At 34.2% G+C, this 20,727-nt stretch overlaps 1 protein-coding gene across 1 annotated transcript; it reads right to left on the reverse strand.

Annotated features, from left to right (window-relative positions):
* Nucleotides 1-4,655: 4,655 nt before the first annotated feature.
* On the reverse strand, nt 4,656-4,985 carry LOC131659722 (uncharacterized). Its single transcript, XM_058928875.1, has one exon. It carries the CDS (start codon nt 4,983-4,985, stop codon nt 4,656-4,658), a length of 330 nt encoding a protein of 109 aa, XP_058784858.1.
* Nucleotides 4,986-20,727: the final 15,742 nt, after the last annotated feature.

Raw genomic sequence — 20,727 nt, forward strand, 5'->3', positions numbered from 1 at the left:
GTAGTTCACCTTCAGTGGAACGTTTGTGTATTTTGTTATCTTCATCGTCAGTGGTACGTCGATGTATATCTCTTTCTACCTCCAGTGGGACGTTGGTAGTTCATCGTCAGTGGTACGTCGATGTATATCTCTTTCTACCTCCAGTGGGACGTTGGTAGTTCACCTTCAGTGGAACGTTGGTGTATTTTGTTATCTTCATCGTCAGTGGTACGTCGATGTATTTCTCTTCATATCATCAGTGGTACGGTGGTATAACTCTCTTCATATCATCAGTGGTACGGTGGTATATCTCTCTTCATATCATCAGTGGTACGGTGGTATATTTCCTCTTCAATACCTTCAGTGGAACGTGGGTATGTGTTATCGTCAGTGGTACGGCGGTACATCTCTTCATATCATCAGTGGTACGGTGGTATATTTCTTCTTCATGCCTTCAGTGGAACGTGGGTATGAATTATCGTCAATGGTACGGCGGTACATCTCTTCATATCATCAGTGGTACGGTGGTATATTTCTTCTTCATGCCTTCAGTGGAACGTTGGTATGTGTTATCGTCAGTGGTACGGCGGTACATCTCTTTATATCATCAGTGGTACGGTGGTATATTTCTTCTTCATGCCTTCAGTGGAACGTGGGTATGAATTATCGTCAGTGGTACGGCGGTACATCTCTTCATATCATCAGTGGTACGGTGGTATATTTCTTCTTCATGCCTTCAGTGGAACGTTGGTATGTGTTATCGTCAGTGGTACGGCGGTACATCTCTTCTATCATCAGTGGTACGATGGTGTGATTTCTGTTAACGGAAGATTGGCATTCTAATTCAGGATGCATACTTTCTCATCCCCAGTGAAAGAGGATGTTTCCTTTTTCTCATCCCCAGTGAAAGAGGATGCTATAACCTCTCTGACGTGAAGTGATTTCCCCAGAGAAGTTTCTTTTCCCACCAAAGTTCCGTCTCTCTAACAAAGTCTTGCCTTCCCCAGTGGAACTTCTAAGACGTTTGTTTCCCAAGCGGAGTTATAGCGAGACATTTGTTCTCCCTAGTGGATCACTTGTTACTCTCCAGTGTTGTCATGCTTTATTATCATCACATGCATTCATTAACATTGCATTGCATCTTAGGCTCAAAAATTGTGTTTTATATATTTAAGTCTCTTCGATTTTTGTCAAAACGAAGATTTCCAATCATCGTATCTCCAAATCGAAGAAACTTAAATAGGGGCATCTGTCATACCCCAATTTTTGACCCTAAGATCCTATATCATTCATATCTCAATCACTAATCAAGAGCTTCACTTGGAAGTTTTGTTTATGGTGTTGCACTCACCTCATCAATGAGAGGGACTATCAAGCACCAATGATTGTTTCTCTTGTATGCGTATTATACTAACCCAAATACCAAAAATATTGCTTTGTTTCTTTGTAGGCTTTTGTTTTGTAGGTACCAAGCCAAGACATGCAATAAACAAGGCATTTTTCATGTTTTGGACTGATGAAATCGATTTCCCTACTGGGTAAATCGATTTCCCTGCAGCAATCTTCAACAAAATCACATTCTGGACAGCATGAAATCGATTTCCCTCCTGGGTAAATCGATTTCCCTAGTGTATTTTGCGCCAAATTCTCTTCTGGAACAGTGTGAAATCGATTTCACTCCTGGGGAAATCGATTTCCTTAAGGCGAAATTCAAAAAAAATAGAGAGGGAAGCTTGATTTGATTTTGGCACCTATTTTCTTTGACCATTTTTGTCATTTTACCAATTTTCCACCTCATCAAAATTAACTCATTCATTAAACCTTCTTTAACCCCATTTTACCACTTTTTACCATTTAATTGCCACTTTAATCACCAATTAAACACAAGTTAATCACCAAACACAAAAAGACCAATTTGCCACTACTCTTGCTCCAACTCTATAAATAGAGCCCTCTACTCTCTCATTTCTCAAGCTTTTGAGAGCCAAAAAACCTCTTGCAATTTCTCTCCTCATTCCTACCAAATTCACCAAAGCTCTTCATTCTTTCATAAAGTTTGTGAGTTACATCTTGAACCTCACAAACTTTGAGCTAAACCACCATCCATTTCACTCTTTTTTTTTCTTCAATTGTTGAGAGATCAAGATTTGTGTTGGTGATTCTTGAAGTAGATCCAAGTTTTGTTCAAGATTTGGTAAATTTTCTTCATCCTTTTTGTATATCATGATGTAGATCTTTGTTGCTTGTGTGTGATGCATCTTTGATGCTATATTGGTGCTATTTGATGGTGATTTGATGGAAAATTCGTGCTCCAATTGATGTTTGATCATAAGGTGTTTGTACATTTGTTCAAGTCAAGTTTTATGCCTCTAAATGCTGTTTTTGCTGATTTTTACACTGAGGAAATCGATTTCCTTAAGGCTGAAATCGATTTCCTGCTGAGCGTGACTTGTTTTTTTTGAAAACTGCACTATGGAAATCGATTTCCCTCTGCATGAAATCGATTTCCTGCTGGCAGAATGTGGTTTTTTGCCTTTTTTATGCTTGTTTTGGTTTCCTACTTCCTTCACTTCATTAATATCATTGGATCTAGGATGTTGATAGGTTTGAAATGACCTAATCCATAATATTAGATGAATGATATTAATGATAGTGTGAGTTGATTATCTTTTGTGAATTTTATTCTTCTTCCTCCATTTCATTAATATCATTGGATCTAGGATGTTGATAGGTTTGAAAGAACCAAATCCATATTATTAGATGAATGGTATTAATGATAGTGTGAGTTGATTATCTTTATGCATTTTATCTTCTCCTTCTCCTTTTTTCTTTTGATCGATGAAAGTCTTAATACTTTGAGAATTCTTATGGATTCTTAGTAAAGACTAGATCGTTACCTATTTTCTTTTCGTGCGGTATTGCTTTCGGAAGGCGATCTACATATCGTTCTTCTCGCATGCATTAGCACATAAAGTTTTGACCGGCCTCGTTGTAGGGTGATTTCTACATAAATCACTTGGCGATCTGCTTAACATAGCGCAATATTTCGTGTCCCGGATAAAAAAAGATCAAACATGGAAGAGAATTGTATGCGGTTGATTTAAGACTTGTGGAGGTTTTATCGTGTAGTCGCTATGATTCTATCAAGCTTCTGATAAACCCCATTGAATTTAAATCCGAGTACATCATTCACTCACCATAGATCTTCCTACTAACTTTGATAACATACTTGACAAGTTTCAAGATGGTTATCTTTAACACTTAACAACTAAATTTAATTTCCGCACCTTTACTATACCGCTCTTTATATTACCGCTCTTTATATTCCTCGCTTTATTGCTTTATTTTATCATTTCATCATATTTACTTTCCGTCATTTTCTCTTTGTCCACTTGGACATATGTTTATGCTTCTGTTATTTTTCTTTTGTCCACTTGGACCATACTTTATTTTTTCGCTAAAACACTAATAAATAACCAAAATCTAAAAAATACATAAGGTTCTCTTTGGACTATCGGTTACTATCCCTAACACTTTGGAGATTCGGACTTATGAACCTAGTACCTCTGGACTCATTCTATTACTATCCTGTGATTGTTCTGTCTGTCTGGCATTGTTCTGTTGTATGTTTATGTGTGCAGGTATTTCCTTGAAAGCCCTTGATGGTTAATTCCAAGGCATTGATATTTTACCCGAAAACAGCCGTTACTCTGCCCGATTTTCGTCAGAATCTTAACGTGATTAATGCAAAGTGGTGCTAAGACAATAAGTTCATCTGGATCCCCAAGTGTTAATGTGTTGGTATTGATAAATCCAAAGGATGGGAAAACTACCTTGGCTCTTAATGTCAAGTGTTGGCTTCTTATTTGGTTAGGCCGTTTCTTTCCTTAGCTTTTATTTTATGCATTAGGTTAGCCTCTTCATCTCCTCCCATTCTTAAATTTTCAAAATCTTCTCCCTTTTTCCAAAATATTCTTATGTTTGCAATCTTTTCAAAACCTTTTTCTTAAAAATATCTTTCGCCCTTAGTGGCTTTTCTTCAAAAGTTTAGACACCGTTAATTGTCGAAACGAGTGGTTATACCCCACGATTTTGAAATTGATTGATAATAACGAGATCTTTTCCGCGTGAGAGAGCTAGTGGCATACTCGTTGATTTTATCTGAGTTGGCGCCCTTCTTTCATTTGCGATGCAAAGAACTTGTTTGTTCTCATGCTCAAGATCAATGGCTGAGTATTTCTCTCTAACGACAACAAAGTGTTTATTCGTTTTAAAAACGTTTTTCCCTTTAAGCGGAACTACATTAGCTCTGACTTCTCCATTGCACCGAGGAGGTATGTAGGCCCAAAGCTTAACGCTTTGCCGAGCTTATTTTGAAAATAAAACAAACCGTTTTTTAGCACACACAACACAGATTTTCAAAAAGGTTCCCGTGGAGTACCACGGATATGAGGGGTGCTTTAAACCTTCCCCTCATATAATCAACACCCGAACCTGAGTTCTATTTCTTGTTTTAAAAACAAAACTTTGGGTTTTTCGTTCTTTTCCCTTTTCCTTTGAAAAAATAAAGCGCGGTGGCGATTTCAAACGGAATATTGATTCGAGTCAATCCCATGGCTTCGATATCAGATTTTCCCCGCTACACTGTCAACTACAAGAAAAAAACATCATCCAACTCATTCAAGTTTGTCTTCTTGAAATTCATCATCCACATCGTCCTTTTGAAAATCATCACACATGTCGTCTTCCAGAAATTCTTCATCTACGTCTTCCTCTTGAAATTCACCATCTATTTCGTCCTCTTGAAATTCATCATCTATATCTATGTCGTCCTCTTGAAATTCATCATCTAGATCTATGTCATCCTCTTGAAATTTGTCACCTACAATGTCCTCTTGAAATCCATCATCTATGTCGTTCTCTTGAATTTTATTATTTATGCCGTCCTCTTGAATTTCATCATTGAAATCATCATTTTCAACATCTTCATTGATACCTTGTTGCATAAGAAAATAAAATAAAATACATCAACAAGAGTTAAACCTCGCACACAATAAAACTAAAAAAACGAGTAACACACTCAATTATGCATTAGCAGACCCTTTTTCAATTTATGTTTCCCAATTATGGAACGCAAAAACAGAAACTAATAACGCAGAGAACACAAGTTTGTACAAACAACACAAATTGAAGAAACAAAATTTATAAGTGAAATCAATCTACGTATGTGTAAAATTATATCATGCTCCAAGGATGACATAGAATACTCTGTCAAATGAATTTATTTATAATTTAGTTGATTAGCAACCTGTGATTATTATAATCAACTAGCTCGATTGACACCTTCAAATTATAATAAATAAATATAATATGGTCACTCCCGTATATACTTTATTATATGTTATTATAAATATCTAATTCTTGTAATACTCTGAATATCTATAAATATATATTGTTGATAAGGTCTGAATCAGAGGAATATGGACCACGTTGATATCAAATTAAATAAATAAAACCTTTATCAGTCCAATTCATATTTATATATTCATATAACCTGTGTACAATATCTAGATGACAGAGACGTTCTCCAACTAATAGAGTATATTAATTTATAATTTTAAGGGCTTATCACAAAATATGGTATCATATCAACGTAGCCCATATTTTCCCCATACAACCAGAGCATGAATCTAGTTGTAACACCCCAATTCTACCCGAAAATATAATGCAAGAAATGTCAGAGTATTTAAAATTTCAAACAACAAATTGGAGTATCACATATCAACTTAAAACTTTAACTTGTATTTCATTCAACAATGATACATAGCATTAGAATAACATTCAACTATCAGCTTTATGCAACTCAAACAACTTGGAAGTATAACAAGTACTTCATATTATTCAACTTGAATTCAACGGTTATAATAACAACAACTAAAACATTAACAACATAGAAACAATAATATAAACAACCCCCGAGTGCTACGTATCAGAGCGGCACACCAACAGGACTCGATGAAGCAACAAACTTCCACAACTATACTTGAGTACCTGCCTATTTCCCATGGTAAGGTCTGTAATGCCCGAAAATTCGATTATTCGCTTAATCTAGACGTTCAGAGTGTTTAGTGAAGTTTTCGTATTTTGAGACGATTTAGTCGGTATTAGTTCGGGATAGCGGATTGATATTTAATCAAGAGTTTTGATATTTTCAGTATTAGAAATATTATTGGAATAATATTTGAAGTTTTGGGAATTTTCTGAGTAATTAAGATTAGACCGGAAATATGATATATTAGTCGAATTTGGATTGTCGGTGTTATTTAAGGGCATATTTGGAATTATTAAATTGAAGTCGGAAAATAATATTAAGAATAATATTATTTGTAAGTCGGAATTATTATATCGATGGAATATTATTAAACGAGGTATTGGTTATTTGGAGTTATTTATCTTATTGGGCCTAATTAATTTGTGAAGAATAATAAAAAGGAAGTGAAAGATTAAGCCCAATTAGAATGATAAAATTAGGGTTTTAGAGATGAGAAAGAGTAGTTGTCATTTTTGAAGAAAACAAGAATAGAAGAGTTAGAAAGAGGCAAGTTTTGGAGAAGATGAACAAAGCTTGAAAATTTCCATCTATGGTGCCCAATCTGAAGTGTAAATCGGAGACCCATTGAGTTGCTTCAATTGATAAGGTAAGGGTGGGGTTCTCTTCCTATAATGGGGCTTATGAACAATTGTATGTGGGGACTTGGGTGTGTAGATTTATTGCATTATCTTGTGTTGATTGTTGCTGGAAAAAGAAAAATGAAATTTGTTTAAGATAATCTGGAAATTGAGTTGTTATGTGTTTATGGATGTTAAGAATGTTGAAATTGATGGATGATTGGTTGTGAAATTGATGTAAATGATATGTGTATTTGAATATCTATTTGATACCAATGTTAGACTTGAGAAATTGTGACTTAAAATGAGGTTTTGATGTTTGAGAAATGGGGTTTTGAAGGTTTAAGGAGAGGGAACTCGTAGCAGCAAGAAATCTGGGTTTTTGGGGTTCTGCAACAATGGGAACCGGTTCCCAGTTTGGAGGAACCGGGTTCCTGGGTGTTCTGTTGCATAAAAACTGCATTTTAATGGATGGGAACCGGTTCCCAGTTTTAAGGAACCGGGTTCCACTGTTCGAAATTGTTTCAAAACTTCAAAAAGCCATAACGTTTGACTCGGGTGTCCGTTTGACACGCCGTTTGGACCGTTGGAAAGCTAAAATAAATTCATATCTTATAAGAATGGATTGAGGACCATTAGAAGATTATTTAATATGACTTATACTTTGGAATGTGTTTGATATGTATTAAATGATAATGATGTTGTATGTTATATGCAATTATTTGTACATCTTGATAGGTATGAGTTGGTAATGTTGCCTTGGGATGAATTAACAATAAATATGTTTTTATTAAGAAGTTGAATATGTCGCATTATGATGTTAATTTAATTGTGGAATATGATGATTGTGTTGATGTTGTTGTTAATAAGATAAATTGTTAATGTTTATTGTTAATATGATGAATGTGTTAATGTTGTTGTTAATAAGATGAACTGTTGATGTTTGTTGTTAATGTGATGAATGTGTCGATTTGTTGTGATGACTTCGTTAATTCGTGAAACGGAGTAATTGTGTCGATGTGTCAAAACATGACGATGTTTGTGATGAATTGTAATACGTGATGTTATATATATATTTGTGATGATGATTTTGTGACTAAATGAAGGTGAAATATTATGGTGACGTAAATTATCTCGAATAAATGGTAATGTGATTGTGATATAGGCTTATGCTCGTGACGATATATGATTTTGATGAGTATGTTGTGTTGTCTTGTTTATCGAGTCACATTCCATATGCATACTCTGTGACGGCCTAAAAACTATGGCAAACATGAGGGCCTGAAAACTATGGCAAACATGACGGGCCAAATGGCAATTGGTGACGGGGGCTGAAGCTCCGATTGGTACCACATGCATATACATGATTCATGTCCCATGTGTCTTATGTGATTCATATTTGTGACATTTTGTGACTATATCGTGACTGTATTTTGTGACTTGTTAAATGATGAATGTATGTGAGAATGTGAATTGACGATTTTGTGAATAGTATGAGGATGTCAATACTTGCGAATGCGATTAACTGAACATGTCTTGTGTGACTTATATGTGATGTATCGTGAATTAGCTTGCAAAGTAAATGAATGATAATTATATGTAATTAATGTGAATATGATCTATGGTGACTTGTTGTGAGATGTAAAGTATGTGAGATTTGTGAATTAGTGAAAGCATGAAGTGTATAGCAATATTAATACTTGAGATGTGATGACTATATATGCCGGGATCCTAATATACAATTTATCATGCGCTCACTTATATGATTTGATATCTCACCATTTTCTCTTGTTCGCCGTTGCCTTTATATTGGTAACTTGCAGGTGTTCGAGTATGAAGATTTAGTTGTCGCTAATCGAGTCGGTTGTCGCTCTGATACGTAGCACTCGGGGGGATGATTTATGATGTTTATGATTGTTGTTGTTTATTGTTTTATCTTAGATGAATAACATGTTATTTGATTCAAAGATTGAGAATTATGATTCCTTTATATTCCAATAAAAGAAGTTACCTTGTTTTTAAGAGTATTATATGTCGAGTATTTGTTTTATTGATCAAAGAAAGTGCTATGTATCCGCTAAATGTGATTAAGTGATTTATTATGAAGTGAATATGTGACGCCTCATTTATTTGTTGAGAAATTTTTAAATACTTTCATATTTTCCGCATTATATTTGCCGGGTAGAAATGGGTGTCACAAGGTCAACATCAGCATAAGGGGTGAGATATCAAACAGTATAAAGGAAAGTATGATAATAGATATAGAAAGATAAGGTCATACACAATTCACCACTTCTCATTATAAGCAATTTGCAACAAGACAACAACATGGTTCATATATTCCAACTTATACACATATATCATTAATACATATATATTCACATTCTCATCATATATGTTTCCTTCACGTACATCATTTCTACAACACATCAACAATCCATATCAAATGAATTCAACTTCACAATCCATGCATCATAACAATGACTCGAATGCAACTCGGTATGCGACTCGAATGCGAATCAAACTATGCATATGCATATGGTACCATTGGAGTAAAACTCCCAACGCTATTAATTGCTAGTAATTCCGAGGCAAACATCCAGCTCCATCATCTTTTCCATTAAAGGCCAATGCTATCAATTTTATGCAATGCGACAACTTTTCGACTACAACTCAATCAATTCAATCAACTCTATCAACAATAATCAACTCTATCAACAACAATCAACTCTATCAACTCAATCAATTTAATCAACTCTATCAACAACAATCAACCATTCATCACCATCTCGACATACCAACATATCATCATAATCAACTAAACTAACGACAATTCGCTAGGATTCATTCTACAAGGTTATCCACATGACAATGCCCAATAATAATCATATTGGGTAATCACAATATTAACCGCAACAAAAGCATCCAAGACAAAATAACAATTTTCGGTCAATTCGCACAAGAATCACAATATGCCAATATATATCAAGTAAATCGAATCAACTTTCAATTATCATCTAACTCAATTAGACATAATAATAATTATCAAAACAACATCATTGGCATATCACTATATTATTCTCAACATAAATCTCCAACCAAAACACGACTACGGTCAAATTCTCAAGATACCGTAATTTACCGATAAACCGAATAATTTATGTAAGTCCAAGTATTTTCCAATCAAATAGACTTATTGAAATTAATTCAACTATTAGTCAATAAACCAATTAATAATCACACTATATTAAGTTCAATTAAATTGTATTTCTATTCCATTGTTTTCCCATTCCCAGCATCTACTGTACATGTCATTTATCATCATCAATTCATATCAAAACATGATTAGAGTTCAATTTCATGAAAATATAACATAAACCCTAACATTTCTAATTCTACAACAAAACTCATTATTTCACTATCAATGGTTTACCAACAACAAACACAACAATCTAATACACATAGATTATCAATTGCACATAACTTATCATATTTATTCCATCACATCTCAACAAACCATCAAATATCAAAAATTGCACATAGAAGAACATCGATATCAAGTATAGAATCTACTCACCATAACATATTATCATACAACCCTTTATCATGAAAGAATCCCACCCTTACCTTGGTAAATATGGACTCTTTCACCATAGCTCTAAGCTTTTCTCCAAAAGAAATCCTTTCTAACATCAATTGGAGACACACCTAAAAACCAGTTCGGGAATCAGCTTATCAGACAAACTTAAAACCCTCAAAATCAAAATCGCTCCGATGAAAACTTACCTCTATGAGTCAGGAACGTTGTGTCCAAGTACCGCAACAATGCAACGGTTGGATTGAGAGATACGCCCGTTTTTCCAAGGTGACTCTATGCTGAAACTTGCGGCGAAAATTGAGGCTTCCTCCATAAATTTTCTTCTTCTCTCAAGTGCTCTTCCATTCTTTCTCATCTCTCTTCTTTCTCCCCAAAATGAGTTATGAGACTCCAACTCTAAAACTCTAACTTTCTACTCTTACTATCTCTCTTATGTCAGTTGGGCTTAACCCACCAATCCATCCATTATGTTTTTATCACTTAGGCTCATTTAGTTATATCTCTCTACTAACTCAATTAAGTCAAACAACACAAACACTCACATAATTAAATACTTAAATTATTATTATATCACATAATAACTAAATAAATAAGTAATTATTAAAAACACCAAATAATATAATTACTAATATAATTAATAAAAATCGGGATGTTACACTAGTGGTATCATAAAATTTACTAGACTCTAAATACTTTTAAATCAATAAAATTGGTATATATGGTAACCTTTCCATAACATGGAGCATGAGTTTATGTAGAGGAATGCAATTACTTTGTCGTATCCTTCGGGCAGCTGTCAGCATCTGCATGAGATAATCCTAACAAATCTTCGATAGACTCCATATTAATTTGAGGATTACATTGTTGTATTAAGGTCTTAAAAGCATTTTGCAATCTATCAATATGATCTTGAAACTCGAGTCTTAATGTAGAGACCTCTTCACTGTGTGCTTGTTTCAAAGCATTAATCTCCGCCTTTCGCTTTAAGGAAGTTTTAGTTACGTTTCTTTCATAACAGCGTACCTTGCCAGGATAATCCTTTCCAAAAACATCTTTAAAAGCTTATGTGTCACTTTCCTCCTTTTCATACATTTCTTGAAGTTGGGACTAGCATAAATTACAAGAAAATATTAACTACTGTTATAGACAATGTTATTCGACTATATTAACTAAATATATTACATAAATAATGTTACATACAATTACTTTTCCAGTTTCTACATCCAGTTCCTTTCCTTTATTTCCTTTTTGAGTTTCGACAAACATTTCTGATTGAGTGGGCTCTCTTTTTTCCTTTTCACGCTGCACAAATCAAAATAATTCCATAACAAAACAACCTATGAATTAAAATGCCTATTACAGAAATAAGACATGAATTAAAATGCTCAGAGCAAGAAAGTTACCACTTTTTCACAAGTCAAAGCAAAGTTTTTGGGACTCATTCGATGTTGTTGCACCCCAATTTTTTACCACTTAGATCCCACCATATCCCAAGTATTAGGATCATCATCATCATCATTATCATCATCATTATCATCATGCATACATCATTTGTTAACCCAAAATACAAAATTGTGTTTGTTACTTGTGTCCCAAGACAGGAGACTGATCAAGGGGAGATTGGACAAATTTGGGTTTTAAGGCCCACAAAGGAATTCAACATTCTCTTATGATTCAAAGGAGTTCTCGAATCAAAATCAAAGCCCAAAGATGATTCAATACAAGATCAATCACCTTCAAGTTCATCAGAGGCTCCAATTAGAGTTTTTGACCAAATTCCACTAGAGGTTTGACTTTTAATTAGGAGATGGTTCCAAGACTCAAAATATGATTCAAGGGCATCCAAATCAACATTATGGTTCATTCATATCATTCATTTGAAGAGGAGAGTTTGATTCATTTAAAAATCACAAGATAGTCATTCATTTGGAAAAAGTCAACTGTAAAATAAATGTTTTATTTTTTGTTAAATGATAGAATTTGCAGTTAGACTGGAATTAACGTGTAGTTTGAAAACTATGATAAATTATCGTCACTTTTGTACAAAAGATTTTGGACACCAATATCAATTAATAACTCGGCGTAGCAGTACGTCCAGAATCATTCACACTACCATAGTAGTACACTTAGCATGATTGCATGGTCTTGTAATTATGCACTGCTTGATGCCGTGATTGAAATTATTTGCTGCAAAATTTGACTTGTGCATGCAGAGCACGACAATATTTAAAGGAGTATTATTCTTATGCATGCGTAACCAGCTTTGACTAGTGCACTGACCATACGTGGACAGACTAACATCCAGAGTTTGATTATCAATGGTGTTAAAAGTGAACAATTATTCTGGATGGTTATTAATCTTTGAATGGAAAAATATGTGTTTGCTAACATTTTCACAACCACGCCTGTAGAAGAAGGCACATCGTGTAGCAGAAGGCACAACTTGATTCATTCCTATTCATTGTTAAGATTTAGTGTAAGACCAGGATCCATTAACATCAGTTATTGAAAGTTTAAAATATTTATATCAAATCTCAATTGTTAATAGCATTTGATTATACGGTCATTTTTTAGAAGAAATAATAGATCATATATTTTTTTATTTTTCAATTTCATTTAATATGATCGGTCGAGAAATATGAGAGACGATCTGTTCCTAGCAGATGTAAGTCTAAAATACTTACAACAATTCTAAACCGTTAATAGCATTCGATCAAACGGTCTTATAAATAACTTAATTTTTAAGAGAAATAATATGCTATTTGATCATACCTGATCAGAATCGGTGGGCCAGCAGCAACATGACTGGTCTTCTCGTGAGGGTTGAAAAAGAGCGTTGTACCTGCAAGGCACTTCGATGCCAAATTAAGATAGAAAACAAAGGTACAACAGAAAGTATTAAGTTTTGGGCAAAGTTTGGACTACCTTGCCCTCTAGAAGTAAAGGGCTATTTACAGTGGCGGAGCCAGGAATTTTATACAGCCTGGGCAAAAACTTTACACCATTGATTATTCATCTGTTTTAATTTTCACATCCTATTTTTACTAATTTTTCCCCTAATTTTGCCCATGATTTTGTTTAAAAATCGACTATTAAATTGGGGGGGAGTACAAAAAAATAAGGATTGAGCCCGGGCTTGGCTCCGCCCCTGGCTATTTATAGTGTTCTCTTCTGTGAGGATTGGGTCACGCTATATTTGTGGGCCTAGGCGTAATATAGGAAACCGTTGACTAGGTCTTGGCTAGCCGAGCAAAAGGAACTAGCCGTTGGCGGGAACGAATGGCCTACATGCTCGCATAACCCTTAGTTGTGGGAGACCCACTGATTAGCCGTGCCCGGTTGAGGGGGAGATTTCCTCCTGCTGGCCCTTATGGATTTGGCCAATGCTTCTTGGGTCGTTTTATACCTATGAGCTGATTGGCTCAATTAGAACAATTGGGCTGGTCCAGAACACCGTTTATTTTTTTAGTTTATTTAATATGACCATTTGGTTAATCTTTTTAACGGTTGAGATTTAATGTAAGTCTTTTATATGAATTTTGCATATCAAGTGAGAGCATTTTATAATGAGAGATGAGAGAAATAAATATCAACCATTGGATTTATCAAGAGAGAGAAATAATAGCCACATTAATGCATTAACCTTCTCTCTCTTGATGAATCCAATAGTTGATATTTATTCCTCTCATCTCTCTTTTTAAAATGCTCTCACTTGATATGCTCCATATATATATATATATATATATATATATATATATATATATATATATATATATATATATATATATATATATATATAGAGGGCATATCATATGAGAATGCATTTTATATATGAGAATGTGAGAATGAATCTGAACCATTGGATTTTAAAATAAATGGTGGAGATTACATGTGAATCTTTTTTTATCTCTCTTCAATCTTTTATTTTAATGATGGAGGAGAGAGAAAAAAATATTCAAACATAATCTCCACCATTTATTTTAAAATCCAATGGTTCAGATTCATTCTCACATTCTCATATAAAAAAGTCATTCTCATATGATATGCCCTCATATATATATATATATATATATATATATATATATATATATATATATATATATATATATATATATAGGATCCATTGACACTAGGTGTAAGTCTTTTAGACCTACACCAAATCTCTATACCGTTAATAACATTCAATCAAACAATCTTAAAAACTGTTTATTTTTAAGGAGAAAGAATAGGCCACTTTTTTTATTTAACTTCATTTAATAAGACCGGTTGATTAATTCTTTTAACGATTGTGATTTAATCTTTTAAACTTACACATGACTAGTATATAACCCGCGCAACGCGCAGTTGACTTATAATATATTATTGCCATTGTATATGATATTTTAAACTTCAAAATATTGTTATTATATTTATTATTATGACTATAAAATTTAGAAAAAATATATATTAAATGATGATAACTCAATATCACACATTGATATACACATAATTATGAATATATTAATAAAAATAAATAATTAATTGATTTAATTGTTAATAAAAATTTGTATCAAGACAATAAGTGACTCAATAAATATAAATAAATGATAGAAGTTACAAAATAGAAAAAAATAGTAGAAAAATTTATTAGTTATATTTATATATTTATTCAATCAATGACATTTTTAAATTGTTAACTTTTGATATTGTATTTATTTTAATTTTGTAAGAATTCACTCTCCTTCTAACTATTAATTTTTTAATATTTTTCATAGATTTTAAATTATTTATTAATTTCATTCGTTGATATTCATTTCATTACTATCACTATGAAATATTTAAAAATATATTTTTATTATTATTAATTTTGAAGTAATGATGGTTTAATTCAACAGTTTTATAATGATCAGTTTTCATTAAAATTATTATAAAAAAATTTAAAATTCTAATATTTAATTTTATAAAATTAATTAATTAATAATTAAAAAAGTGAGACATTGAATAAATAATTTTTTTTTGTTAAAATATCAGGTTAATGGTTAAAATATATGATTAAAATATATAGTAGGACTCTTTTCTTAAAATAGAATATTATATATTACACTTAAATTTGTAGAACAACATTGCTCTATAACTATTCTTTTTATCTTTAAATAATTTTAAAAGTCAATAGTCAAATTAAAAATTCTAATATTTAATTTTATATAAAGCCCATAAATTTTGAAATTAGAAGACCGATAAATATGTACATTTTTAATTCTATAATAATTAACATATATCAAAATAAATATGACTATAAAATATGATTAAAATAATAATTACAATTTATATCTAAAGAAAGCAGTACTACCATTTTAGAATTGTGAAGCAAGAGGAAGAAAATTTAAAAAAAAATTATAAATCATACTAAAAATAAAAATATCTAAAAAATTTTATAAAAAAAATTGAGAAACCAAAATTACAATTAAATGTTCTTATAAAAAATTGTCCCCGTTTGAACCTCTGCTAGGGTTTGATGACAAAAAGCCAAACGGCGCGTCGGCCGGCCAAAATCTACGGCGGCGGCGCCCACCAGTTCAGCGGTAATTACAAAAGACACACCAGCACCACAGGAGCATACTTCCACACCTTTGGGAGACACACTAAAGATCCCAGAAACAATAAAAACTGACACGGGGAAATCGCCGGTGAAGGAGACACAGAATGTGAAACATTGGGTGGAGATCATTCAAGGAAACCGGAATCTGAGTAAAGGATTGGCAGTTGAGTTTGTGGCTCCACAAATCGTCGATGGCCAAGAGAAAATCATCATTGAAGAGAGTGATGTGGCGAATGAATTGAGCTATTGGGAGAATGCGGTAATTTTGTTCGCGTTGGGTGAATCTCTGTCTATGCACGCAATGAAAAACTTCATGGAGAAATCCTGGAATTTTGTATCATTACCGGAGTTATACTTCAATGAAGCTGGCTATTTCATTGTTTGATTCAAGGATTATGAAGACCAAAGCAAGGTTATGGAACAAGAACCCTACTTCATCTATGGTAAACCAATTTTCCTGAAATATTGGTCCATTGATTTTGAGCTAAAAGCTGACCTCCTTCGTGTGCTTCCTCTCTGGATTACTTTGCCTAACTTACCTCTTTACCTATGGGGGGAGAAGAGCATATCAAAGATTGCTAGTGCTGTGGGGAACCCTATCACTACGGATGAATGCACAGCGAGGAAATTGCAGATTTCATACACCAGGGTCCTTGTTGAAGTGGACATTACAAGACCTGTTAAAGATTCGATTACCATTAGGGACCATAGCGGCAAGGAGTGGGAGCAAAAAGTTGAATATGAGTGGCGCCCCAAGTATTGCCAAGCTTTCCTGAAAATTGGTCATGATTGTTCTACAAAGAAGGTAAAACCTCTCCAAAAAGTCTGGCAACAGAAACCAAAGGAGCCTGATCACAATGCCAAAGTAATTGATGCAGTGGATAGTGATAAGGGAGATGACACAAAGGGTGATGAGAAATGGACTCATGTCAGCTCCAATAAGAATGATAAAGCTAAGAAGAAGATAGTATTTACACCTCCTAATAATATGGTGGTTCAGAATGTCTTCACACCCCTTGGAATTGGAGTTAATCTTGTGGGGGAAGCCAGCAATTGCAAATGATCACTACATGGAATGTAAGGGGCATGAATAAAGAAGCTAGACACAGGGAGGTTAGCTCCTACCTCCATGGCTTACAGGTTCCTATTATTGCTTTATTAGAAACTAGAATTAAATTGGCTAATGCTGAGAGAATTCGTTTGAAGCTTGGTAATAAATGGTCTTTCATGGATAACTATACTCATCATTACAATGGGAGGATATGGTTGCTATGGAATGATCATGAAGTGAAAATAAAGTTACTTATAGCAGAGGAGCAATTCATTCATATTGAGGTTATGAACTTGGATTACAAGACTCGGTACTTTGCCACTATTGTCTATGTACTGAACCATCTTGATAAGAGGCAAACTCTTTGGAACCAGATTGATAGAATTGGTGATAACATGAATATGCCTTGGATTGTCATGGGTGATTATAACAATGTTCTGACTTGTAAGGACATAATTGGTGGAAACCCTGTGGCCATCAATGAATACAAGGATTTGATGGAAATGATGATGAAGAATAGCTTGTATGAAGCTCCTACCAAGGGGTCCCATTACACTTGGTCAAACAAGCACTCAAATGGGGCTATCTACTCTAGAATTGACAGGCTTGTTGGAAATACCCTCCGGTTCCAAACTTTTCAGGATGTTGTTGTGGAAGCATATATTTAAGTTCTTAAACTGTGTGACTAAGAGAGTTGGTTTTCAATATCTTGTTTGAAACTGTTGGAACCAAAGTTTTCATGGCACTCCTATGCAGCAACTCTGGTTTAAGATGAAGAAGCTCCAAACGGCACTTAAACCTCTCCATAGAGAATTCAGTGACATCAGGGTGCAGATTATAAAGGCCAGAGAGGATCTTGAATAGGCTCATAAAATGCTTCTAAATAATCCCTTTTACTGTACATCCATAGAGCTGGTGAAGAGCAGAACAGATAGGGTTTTAGAACTCAATCAGACTGAGGAATGTATATTGAAACAAAAAGCAAAGGTAGAGTTGCTGAAGCTTGGAGATGGGAATAATACCTTCTTCCACAACTCTGTTAGAGAAAGACAAAAACACAACAGTATGATCTCCCTCACTTCTTTAACTGGTGAGAGTCTTACTAACAGGGATGACATTACCAAGGAAATTCTGGGATTCTACACTAATCTGCTAGGGACTGCATCCAATACAATTGTTGGTATTGATAAACCTTGTGTTATGGGAGGAAAAATTCTGCCCAGGTAGGAAGTTCTGAGCTTGATTCGTCCTGTTTCTGAGCAGGAGATATGGGATGCCATAGAGGGAATTGGTAACTCCAAAGCACCAGGAATAGATGGCTTTAATGCCTACTTTTTCAAATAAACCTGGAAGACTGTTAAGCCTTATGTTATTGTTGTAGTCCATGAGTTCTTCAGCACCAGCAAAATGAAAAAAGGCCTGAACTGCTCCTTGATCACTCTGATTCCAAAGTCTAATGAGGCAAAGACAATAAAGGATTGGATACCTATCTCCTTTTGTAGCACATTCTACAAAATCCTTTCAAAAATCATGACCAAAAGGCTAGCCAATGTGATAAATTTTGTGGTCAATGAAAACCAATCTGCTTTCATTCCTGGGAGAATAATTCATGATAATATAATGCTTGCACAGGAACTCATCAGAGGGTATGGTAGGAAATACTTATCTCCAAGGTGTATGATCCAAATGGATATTCAAAAAGCTTACGATACGGTTGAATGGCCAACTCTGCAACAAATTATGTGTGCCCTTGGCTTTCCTCACAAATTTGTTGAATGGACAATGGCCTGTGTAAATTCTGTATCCTACAGGTTCTCTATTAATGGTGAACCAAGCGATCTCCTTAAGGCTAAGAGAGGGTTGAGGTAGGGGGATCCAATATCCCCTCTACTTTTTGTTTTAATAATGGAATATCTCCACAGAGTGCTTCAGACCCTTAAAGACATTCTTGAGTTTAAATTTCACCCTAAGTGTGCCAAATTGAAGACTTTGAATCTCTGTTTTGCTGATGATATATTGTTATTTGCCAGGGCAGATCTCACATTCATCAAGCTTATCATGAACAAAGTAAGGGAATTCTCTAAGGCTACTGGGCTGCACATGAGCATAGCCAAAAGTAAGATTTTCTTTGGGGGAGTCGATAGAGAGAACCAGAATGCCATGATGCAGGAGACGGGGTTTCAAATAGGTACGTGTCATACCCCAAAGTTTTCCCCATCTACTTCACCTACAAAGATTCAAAGACTAGGGTTCCATTTAAGCAACACTCCTAGCCAAGAGCCTCCTAAGGCTAGGGTTGAGATTCCTCTAAGAGGGATCAATGAGATAAGGCTCCTAATCAAGGGTATATGGTTTATAGTGATCTAATTTAACTCCATGGCAAAAGTCAAGGCATCACTCCAAAGGTTACATACTCAAACAGTCCCAAGATCTACAATCAACTGATTCAAATCCAAAGTCAAGGCATGATCCAAACTTCTAACCATTGGTCACAAAACAAGTATGGGGATGTATATCCATCATTTGATCAAAGCTTGATCATGATTCCATTAATAGAAACTCAGAGATGAACAAATACAAAAAAAGGTTCAAATTAGGGTTTCTTTAGGAGAAAGTCAACCCAACTTTGACTGGGCATAACTTTCACCTGGAACATCAAAAATTCCCCACTCAAAGCCTATTTTGAAGGAAATTGGATTCTCTACAACTTTGTCTCTCACAAGCTAGGGCTAGAAATGCTTCATTTGAGAGGTACAGTACAAAAGATTACAGGTCATTTTCAGGCATCCTTTAAAAGCAGTTTTTTGTTAAAGAAGATATGATCAAGATAAAAGCTCCAAATGAAAAATATGTTCCAAAGAGGCTTGTAGAGGACACTTTGAGGTTTCCAAAAAGTATTAGAACTCCCTCATAGCTTAAAAATTGAATGAGATATGCTTGATCAAAGTTGGGTGATTTTGGAGGACCAAATGTGAAAAAAAGGAGGTTCAAATTTGATTTCTTGCAAATAGGCCCATACTTTTATGACTTGAACTTGGCCCATAAGTTATCCAAAACATAGGCCGCGAATTTTATCACTTCATTTGATTTTTTACACAATTTTATTTCATTTAAAATCCATTTTTAATGATTTAAATAAGTGAGAAATCAAATATTTTGATAGAAAATATATTTTGATGAATTCCAATCAACATTAATGGCAAAATATATTGTAATTTTCGTGCTAAATCAAATGGGAAAAGATTGAAACAAAATTGTGACAAAAAAAGAAAGATTATATTCAAGAATAAAATCAATTTCTACAAACTTGCAATCTTGGATTCAAGGACTTTGGGCTTCATTCTTTTGACCTAATCTAGTTCCCCTATAAGTATACAAGTCATAGCAATGGATTAAAAAAACAAATCTGGGCGAAAACACAACTGCAAGAACGCAAAAAGTCACCAAAATTCTGAAATCGGTTTGGGAGAATTGGGGCATTTCAAGGAGTTTTAAGGATCGCAAAAGGTTCCCTGAAGGTTACTGAAGCTAATAGGATCGCTACTCTGCTTCAGTACCCCCAGAATAATCTCCTATACGCCAAGGTAGGTCCTTATGAATTTTGATTCGATTTGCATATTTGAAGCATTCACATGTTAAATTGTTGATGTGTTGTGATTTATATGATGTCTGTGGTTGTTTCTGAATGGTTAAATTGAAGTTTTCATGGTCTAATCTTGTATTTCCATTAGAGACCGAGCGAGGTTTAGGGTTTGCAAATTAGGGGTTTCTTATAAGGTTTAAATTGGAGTCAATTAGTGGCTAGGTTGAGTTTGTATGGCCTAGACGAGGCTTTTGGAACAGGTGCGAAGG

This window comes from Vicia villosa, linkage group LG3 (genome assembly GCF_029867415.1).
Source record: "Vicia villosa cultivar HV-30 ecotype Madison, WI linkage group LG3, Vvil1.0, whole genome shotgun sequence".
Lineage (NCBI taxonomy): Eukaryota > Viridiplantae > Streptophyta > Magnoliopsida > Fabales > Fabaceae > Vicia > Vicia villosa.

What these genes read in the sequence shown, in the direction of transcription:
- LOC131659722 (XM_058928875.1), bottom strand. Translation starts at nt 4,985, where the DNA reads ATGCAACAAGGTATCAATGAAGATGTTGAAAATGATGATTTCAATGAT.